Source organism: Asparagus officinalis, chromosome 7 (assembly GCF_001876935.1).
Source record: "Asparagus officinalis chromosome 7, Aspof.V1, whole genome shotgun sequence".
Lineage (NCBI taxonomy): Eukaryota > Viridiplantae > Streptophyta > Magnoliopsida > Asparagales > Asparagaceae > Asparagus > Asparagus officinalis.
In genome coordinates this window covers 4,126,693-4,136,719 of record NC_033800.1, presented here as the reverse complement: position 1 = coordinate 4,136,719, position 10,027 = coordinate 4,126,693, and the positions used below count along the sequence as shown (strand labels likewise).

General features: G+C 34.6%; 1 protein-coding gene across 1 annotated transcript; it reads right to left on the bottom strand.

Moving 5' to 3' along the window:
* Positions 237 to 5,923, bottom strand: LOC109849235 (uncharacterized protein C20orf24 homolog). Its single transcript, XM_020419048.1, has 4 exons — positions 5,657 to 5,923; positions 5,476 to 5,579; positions 765 to 894; positions 237 to 596 (listed from the first exon to the last, which is right to left on the bottom strand). Exons 1-4 carry the CDS (start codon positions 5,759 to 5,761, stop codon positions 558 to 560), a joined length of 378 nt encoding a protein of 125 aa, XP_020274637.1. The 5' UTR covers positions 5,762 to 5,923; the 3' UTR covers positions 237 to 557.

Sequence of the window (10,027 nt, the reverse complement as noted above, 5' to 3'; positions counted from 1 at the left end):
ATGTAATTATTGAGCATCTGGTGATATCTGAGATTTGTTCTTGGTAACCTATTCGCTCCTTTACCCTCCTGATTTACTATCTGCTCGTCATCCAATTATTATTGTTCAGTTCAAATAGAGAAATACCAATTGTCATTGTGAAAGTTGTTTCCTTATCCAGCAAAATTAGTGCCAAATTTTGTGCCGACGATTTTTATGGCACCGCTGCAGTACATTTGGCTGGTCTCTCTTGCAGATAATTTTTCAACGACTCCCCTCAAGTGTGCCTTTATTAATTTCATATAACTTTAAACAAATGTGCTGAATAAATATTCAATCAAGCTATACTTGCGCATGCTATTCAGTTTAGAGTTGAGACTCAAAAACTCAGGAGACCCTCTCTCATAATAAAAACGAGCTCTTAACGCGAGAGCTCAAACTAAGCCCAACAGTTCCACAATCTTGTAATGCACTCTAAAAGTTCCCCCCTCATTATTATACATCTCCTTTCTCGACGCAGAATACAATGGGGTTACAAAATGGAAAGGATGGGGCACTTCAGAATCTACGGAACCTCTTTAGAAATGTGCTAGGCTGTATACCAATATCCAGGCAAGCTGCAATGCATAGAAGAAGAAAAAATATCATCAGAGGGCAGCAGTTGATTGGATTGGGCTTCAGAAAGAAAAGCTTGCGATGAATTAGGAAAGCGAATACATTTATGAAAGAAGTGTGGTTCCAGATATATAAAAATTAGATTTACAGATATACAGAAGTTAGATTACCAGAAAAAGGCTGAAAGAAGCAAAAAGCCCTTCTTGAATCAATGCTCCATGGCCTCCAAATTCTTCTTCATCGATCTTCAGCACATATGCGTAGTACCCATAGATTATCCCGGAAGATAACACCAAAAACCTGCATATAGCATAATATATAATCAGATTTAAGAGAGATTTATCAACAAGAAGTATAAATTATAGCGAGGAATCACCAGAAGATTACAACTACCGAAGCTTTAGGTTAAAGACTATTTCGCAGCACAAATTAATGGTTCACCTCCCAAGTCTAGACTCTTTCTTGGTGTTGGAGACCCTGTTCCGTGACTTTAAATTACATAAAGAAAGGTCTTCTTATCAACTTTCACATTTCAATTAACTTGTTAAACACCCAGAATAACAATTAAGGTAAAACTTTCCACACAACCTTTTGGAACGGGAGTTGTTCCCACAAGTAACCATATTCTTATAGGGGAGAGTTGGATGATGTTGCTCATCCATAAATTTGATAATTTTCAGAATAGCAGTGTAGAAAGCCTGCTTCATGTATGATAGATGTAAAGCTTGCAAAACTTGCATGCGTGACTTGATAGCACATTAACAAAGAGAACAAGAAGTATAGCTTCCATAGGAAACTTAAATCAGCATCTGTCTTGAAGATAAGGAACCAGGCGAAAGGATGCAATTCAAAAGGAGGGGAGGACTTGAGCCAGATATTATAACTCAACAAAATGTCAAAGAGTTCTGGATAGGGGTCAGTAGTGCAGGTGAGCATGCTGTATTATACATGCATGTATTTTTTAATTTTTATGAACTTTACACCACCAGGCACATGAATGACCTGAATTTCTAAGGTGTTCAGAACATAAATGAGCACAAAGTAATTCAACACATATCTTGTGCTGATCGAGTACTTTAGCACAATAAAATAATATATGGTATCAGCACTCCCATTAATAATTGGCAATATCTATATCATATGCAGAAGGGTGGCCCCAAATGGAACCACAGAAACTTGAAACTCTTGAATCATGGCACAAGTCAGTGGTGCACAATTCTCTTCCACTTTGTAGTTCAAAAGAGGGATTTAAATATAGTGTTGAGGTAATGCTCTTCCTTGGATTACACAAAACAAACTTTCTTATAACCCTTTATATTTATAGAGATGCATATGCTCTGTAGCTTCATGCATATACAACTAAAAGGTTTTAGAATTAGTAGAACAAAAATAAAACACATGGAATGCATAAACTAAAAAAAGGGCCTATAGTACATATTGATGGCAAAGAAATACCTAAAAGTAACCACCCACTTTCGTTATTTAGGATCAATCATTCGTCTGAGATTGAGGATGGTGTTGTCCATCAATCAAATAAGGATAGTTAAAATGGAGGAACTTTTCGGGAGTCTTATGTACCTATGAGACTAAAGAAAAAATTCTATCGGAATGTTGGGCAATTAAGAAATAACATGTGCAAAAAAATGAACAAAACAAAAATGACAATGTTACGATGGTCTTGTGGGTATACACTAAAAGATAGGATAAGAAATAAGTGCATTCGTAGTAAATCACTGGTTACTCCAATTGAGGAGAAAATAGACTAAGGTGGCTTGGTCATATAAAACATAGACCTCTTAGTGCATCGGTTAGGACAATTGATAATATTGTAGTTAATGGGACAAAGAGATATAGAGGTGGACCTAAAAGAACTTGGTTCGGAGCAATTAAGAAGGATATGATAATGGTTAATTTGACAAAGGAGATGGCCCATAATAAAATGAAATGGAAAATTTGGATTCATGCAGCGGACTCCAAACATTTGGGATAAAAGCTTTGTTGTTGTTATTTATGCATACACAATTGCCAATAAAAATGTGTACCTATGTATGTGTCCTATTCATATATGTATGAATATACATACTTTTGCTTCCTAAATCGCTCAACCATCCTAAATCTCTCTCAACCATCTTAAAAATGACAGAACTCACCAATTCAGATTTCAAAATGAGACTAGATGTCCTAATCCTCTTCTTCCTTTCTATTCTGGTTGCCACAAACTGATGTAGGACGATTGTTGGCCATTGATCAGAAATTTTATAAACTTAAATGGTATCTTTTCTATTTTAGTAATATTTGATGTAATCTCCAAATTTTTTTTGTAGGATCTCTTTAGGATTTGATTTAGGATTGTTAGGATCTCTGAGAATTATTTTGTTAGAGATATTTTTTTTGTTTCCTTTATATTAGGATTGATTTAATTTAGTTTCCAGCTCAGCTTTTTCTCTCCATGAGGAATTAGACATTAATTAACAAAAAAAATCCTAAAATGTGAAATCTTTGTTAGCATGTGAAGTGTTAAAGTTTTGACATGTGAAGTGCCGGGGTGTAAAGCCCTTGGCTATGAGGATCTTCTTTTATCCTAACCCTCCATTTACAATATCCTTCAATCAAATCTCTCCTCAAAAGAATCCCCAACATTCAACTCATGCCAAAATACCCATATTAAAAATAACTAAATAAAACCAAATGCATGTCTCTGTTCACGGGTGAACAGAGAAATCATCACTGTTTACGAAACAGTTGCTGTTCACGGGAACAGTAAAACCATTGCTGTTCACAGGTGTGAGCAGTACCTTCATTAGTCTTCATCGCCCATCTCATTGAATCTTGCATCCTTATTCATCGCTGTCCAGATTCGCTGCTGCCAATCAAGTTCTCAATGAAAATTCTCACACTGATCCAGCGATCAATCTGAAAACATGTTCAGATCGAAGACCTCACACTGTTCCCCATCACACGGATATGGACAGAGCATGGTCTGTAATGACCATTGGAAGCAGTGCCAAATGCAAAGTTAAATTCAAAATCATCAAAGTATTTGCATGCAATGCCTCCTCAATTAAAGGCAGGGCACTAGACAACCTACGTTGTATGCTGACTATTCTAGATGGTCATTATAACACATTCTTATCACTATTCACATAATTCCATTAGCTTATCTCATAAACAAAATGCCATCATAGTTAACGTAAGTTTGCAAGTTGACTTTATTCTTGATAAAAGTAAACCATATAACTTCCCCTTTCCAGTCCTCAGGCACCTAAATCTTTAAAGATAATGACTATTTTGAAAATCAATCCAGTAATATACCATAAAAGGCTGTACACATCTCAATGCCAACAATTCATAATACCTATCTTGCATTCTTTCATAGCCTCATGCAACTTCAGGTTTAAGATGAACCTGTTTTTCACCACAGTAATTTTGAAGTTCTTCCTAGTCATATCCTCAAGAAGTCACAAATTAATGTTATCCCAGAAAAGTAGACAGTTGACAACTCCCTATGCTTGGGCAGACTTCTAGGTGCCCTGGATACTATGCGGCTTTAGTAAGCATATAAGCAGAGCGGGCCTTCATGAGTAAATACATGAACAATAAATCAGTTATATTCAAATCTTCTACTTGGTTATATATGAATCCTTCCCCCATTAAAATCTTAGGATCCAATTCGTTTCTCTTAAAGCCATGTTTTCATAATATTTGAACTTTGAAGTATCAGCTGACACTCATGCACTGACCATATCATATTAGAAATTAAGTATGTCAATCTGATCAATTTTAAATTGACCAATACTACAAAAATATTTGTTAATAACAACTAATAGAGGTTGATATCAGGCAAAAATAGCAGGAGAACTGAGAATTGAAATACCAAAGATTAGTATAAACTGAGCTGAAAAACAGTGGAAGGACTTGAAAAGTATGATCAAGCCAAGAATTAAGCGATCAAAATGATCAATGCATGCTTAACTTATCAGATTCTCCTCAGGATATGCAATCCACCTCATTTATGATACTTACAAAATGGAAGAATATAACATAACTAATGAGATTTCTTTAACAACTAATATTGAGATGCTGTAGTACTAAACTGAAAGCAACGCTAGATTAAAATCTCTGACAAACAATACCAATAAGAGGTATACGGCTTTAGAGGAGACTAAAATTAACCTGTTTCACTAACTAACCATATGCAGCTTAACCAATCACATGGGTATCAAGCAAGAAAGTTAGAACAAAACAGAAGATAACAAACTTCAAAATATGTTTAAACTTTGAATTAAAGTAAGAGGGTAAGAGAGCGAAAAAGGTTGCTGAAAGCAACAACTAATTAGATGGTTTCATTTGACAAAAATTAGTTAAGGACCAAGATAACAACTACAATAGGTTGTAGCAGTAGACCATCTAATTCGGTATTTATCCACCTCGGATGAGGTACAACAAGCATATATGAATAGTAGTCATTTAACTATACGAGGAAAATCACCGCAAGGAGAAAATTACAACACAAGCAATATCAATCATAGAACTGCTAAGTTGAAAAAATACGATAAAATAGCCTGTCAAATATACCCAAATTTTATTCAGTTTATCAACTTACCCAAGAAAGTAAGCTTCTTTACTATAAATTTATCCAACTGAGCAGTATCAGAGTATCAGCCTTTATTAGTTAGTGCCTGGGATTTTTTTTTATAGCTCACACAGTAAATTCTTTATGTCAATAGATCTTTTCGTGTAGATGCTCGATGGATTCTTAAAATCTATACTGATTTGAGTTCAGATCATAGCACATCATGAACAACGAATATTCACTTACTCCCAAAATTATTCATGCTATCAATGAACTCGAAAGGTTCTAATAAGAGTAGAAATACTTACAGAACAATCCAGATGGCGCCAACTACAGGAACCGCACCATACATCAATCCGAACACGAGGCCCAACGCTTGCCGGATCCAGTGCAAGACATCGCACAATTGATCCTAAAACCTCAAAAAAAAATTGCATTAATTAAACCCTAATCGGCATAAAAACCCTAGCTTTTTCGTAAATTCAGTACCTTCTCCCACAGAACATCCGGATCAAGCAATTTCGCGAACTTGAAGGGGAGATCGTGGCCGTTCTGCTGCTGATGATTAGCTTTCGCCGCTTTAGATTTCTTCATCTCGCTAGCTTATGAGCGAGGGATCGAGTTCAGTTCTTCAATCGCTATCTTCGATCAGCGATTGGGGATTTGGGAGTCGGTGATGGCATCAAGCTAGGGTTTTGACGAGACGGAGAAGACGAAGGTAGGGATTAATTTAATATTTTATGAGTCGCGTGGGATCTGAGATTCTCTCTGAAAGTAATCGTAATTAGAGTCAGTGAAGAGATAATTAACGAAAGATTAGTTGATGATTACGGGCACGTGCACGTGCTCAGCAACTAGATGCAAGTTGACAGCGGGATTCTTGCTGGACTTTAATAATTGTGCGCGTTCAATTAATTCGAAGCAATTTATTTCTTGATTCGGACTTTAAGAATCAAGACCGTACGATTGGAATTTAACGGTTAGATGAGGGATTAAAGGGCACGGTTTTGTTTTCCGTCCGCTGGATGGAAGGATGACCGTTCATTGGGCCGGGTTGGGCTTGATCCAACCCACAAGTCTGGATGCCGTTTTTCTGAATGAAAACGGTTTTGCACGTTATGGGATAATTAGAATTTAGATAATTCGTTAATTTTTTTTCCCCATTTTAAATACTCATCGTTACTATTCTAAGTAGATCGACGTAATTTCTATTCGGTACTTATCATGTCGTACGATACTGCACCTAAATTCATATTTATATTTAATTTTAGATATATTTAGATCTTTATTTAACAAGTGGGTATATAGCTAAGTATAATTTAGATATATTTTAGATCTTTTGTTTAACATGTGGGTATATAGCTAAGCCTTTCGAAAAGGAAAAAAAAAACAGCTACATGTGTATTTAAGTGTATAACACCTGTACAGTTTTTTTAAGAAGTAAAATGAAAATAATTGCATGGAAAATAATCTAAGTTTTTAATATCCGTGTCTCCTTTTTTTTTATTAGAGCATGGGTTGCCACTAGTGTGGATGGGATAAAAAAAGTCCAAGAGCCTCTTTGGCAAACCACTCAAACCACTGAAAACTAGTTCAGTTTTATTAGTGGCTATTTATATTTGGTAAAAGTTCGGCCAAAAGTGGATAATACTATATTTCATATTAGATAACATTGTTCCTAGGTTGCCAAAGAGAGCCTAAGTTTATAATCTTGTATAATACTGTTTTTCACAAGGCTTAACCTTTTTTTTTTAATCTGTCAAACAAACAAATCTAAAAACATATTAAAATTATAGGGAAAATTATGTTAAAGTCCCAAAAGCAATATATTCATGTGTTGCAGCCCCTTCACTTTTTATTAATGTGGTTCAGCTCCAAGAAATGTCTCATCATGTGTTGCAACCCTCTTTTAGCAATTATTATGCGCCAACTAAGCATAGAGAGAGGATAAAAAGTACAAAACCCCAAAATATTCTTATCTACTCTATTCTTTCATGATAGGTCTATTTAGAGTTCATGTTAGGTCTAATTTCATGTTAGGTCTAATAATAGTTCATATTAGGTCTAACTTTAGTTCATGTTAAGTCTAATTTCAATTCATGTTATGTCTAATAATAGTTTATGTTAAGTCTAATTTCAGTTCATGTTATGTCTAATTTTAGTTCATGTTATGTCAAATAATAAATCATGTTAGGTCTAATAATAGTTCATGTTAGGTCTAATTTCAAATTAGACTTAACATGAACTAAATTAGACTTAAAAGGAATTTAACATAAAGTAAATTACACCTAACATGAACTGTTATTTGACTTAACATGAACAGAATTTAGACTTAACACGAATCAAATTGGACTTAACATGAAATTAGACCTAACATGAACTGTTATTAGACTTAACATAAACTGAAAATTAGACCTAACATGAACTATTATTAGACCTAACATGAACTATTATTAGACTTAACATGAAATTAGACCTAACATGAACTATTATTAGACATAACATGAACTAAAATTAGACTTAAACATGAATTGTTATTCGACCTAATATGAACTATTATTAGACCTAACATGTGAAAGTACCTTAGAGGGGGGTGAATAGGGTAATTGCTAATCTAATTTGATATCAATGCCAAATTAAAACTAATAATAAATTATCCTAGCAATGATGATATACACAAGAATCAAACAAGGATATTTAATGAAATAATGGGTGATAAAATATGAGACAATAGGCGATATACAAATATGCACAAAAAAATTACGCCAAAGCCAAACACAAACAAACGATATGATCACAAAATTCGGTCTAACACTCGACCTGCGTCTCCACTCCTCACCTCGAGGAGATCTCAACTATCACAAAATAACTACACAATCGGTTTTCAAAGCTCGTCGAAAACTTTTACAATTCACACGATTACCAATCCCACAAAACGCACTCCTCTAAGTGTTGGACTACCCGTGTTACCTTCCTCAAGTGTTTGGATTTACCACTTCTTCCTAGACTTTACTACCAACCCACTCCTCTTAGAATTAACTCCGGTCTCTCGCCGACCACTCCTCTAAGTGTTCTTGTGTATTACAACATGTTTTCACAATAAGTACAAATAAATGATTTTGTTCTCTAAATAAGTGAGAACGAATTGTAAGCTCTCTCAATGTAACAAACCTCACAACCTAAATATACAATATGTGAAATACTAAAACTCAAATGGTTGTGTGTGTAACAACAACAAAAATTAAACTCAAGTAAATCTAGCTTGTATATATATATATAAATCAAAATGAAAATTAAGCTAGACAATAAGTTTAGAAAACTTCTCCAAAGAAAACAAAGAGATGTAGATGAAGATTTGAGGTTGAACGTCTCAAAACCGAAATTAAGATCTTCTCTTTGTGAAACTTTCTTCACATAAACAAACACACCAAAACTTAGAAACAAACTGATGAAAAACACTCTTGAAACTCTTGTGAAAACTCTTATATAAAAACCAAGTCTTGAGGGCTATTTATAGCCTCTCAAAGAAAGCAACCAAAACTAGCCATTATGCAAAAAAAAACACTGATCAGTCGACTGGTAAAGGTCATCAGTCGACTGATAAACTAGCCGTTGGCTGAGCTGGAAAACAACACATAATCAGTCGACTGGTGGAACAAGATCGGTCGACTGAAAAGAGGTGATCGGTCGACTGATCGCTTATATTTGGTCGACTGATAAGACTGAAAAATCAGATGATGAAAAAATTGTACTGGTCGGTCGACCGATAGCTGATTTTTTAGATACTTAAACTGCTGAAAACTTGATTTTCTAAAATCACTTTAAAATAGCAAATTTAACTCCATAAATAGTAAAACTTAGGGAAATGTTTATATATATATATAAATAAACATGTTAGAAAAGAAATTTCTAAAATATCATTTTTCATTTGTGAAAACTCAATATTTTGCAAAATCGTCAAAAATACGAAGTCGTTAAATGCTCGATTTTGATGAACTAATTTCAAACAAGTTTTGAGATAGATTAATAGACTTTTTGAAAAAATGTAAAATGATATCATTATATCTATAGTCTAAAAACACAATATATTCTCAAATGGATGTATGATACGATAAATCAAGAAAACGTGTACGTGTATGATTTGAGCTTAAAGTATAAACACATAAAGTACACGACTAAACTTAAAACACTATACAAAGCTAATGATCTTTATGATGCTCAATCTTGGTTGCGGGATGAAGCACGATAGTGAGACTTTGACTTGAGTGAAAGGGCTTCATTTCCAAAATTTTCACCAACTTCCAAGATATCGTCGTTAAGGCGCAATTCCCACCAACCTCCGACCTGGAAGCATGTTGGAGGAAAAACACAAAGGCTAGAAAAACAATATTAGAAATTGTTTGTTGGAAATTTGATGTAAAAAGACAAAGAAAGAAAATTTGACTTGTATTCTCTCAAAATCGGTCAATGAAATCGATTACAATTTGGATTTTCCGATTACAAAAGAGAAAGAGAATGGATTTGAATTCGTCTCCTTTGTTTAAGCTTGGGTTCTTCTTGGTAGCGATGAGTGGGTCTTCCTTCGATTGGATCGCAGTCGAACTTGCTCCTCCGTTGACCAGATCGACCGTCCTTCTTCACTGGAATAACTGAATGTTTGATGACTGTCGGTTTAGAACTCTGACGAGTGTTGAAGAACTCTGAACGAGTAACAAAGCTCTTGGATAAGAGTTGTTGAAACCGCAATGTCTGGTATTGATGTGTTACTGCGTTACAAGCTAATTAAAAAATCTCTTAAACGCAGTTTAAGAACTCAGAATGCAGTTAAAACTCTAAACAGAGTTGTTGGAAACGCGAAAT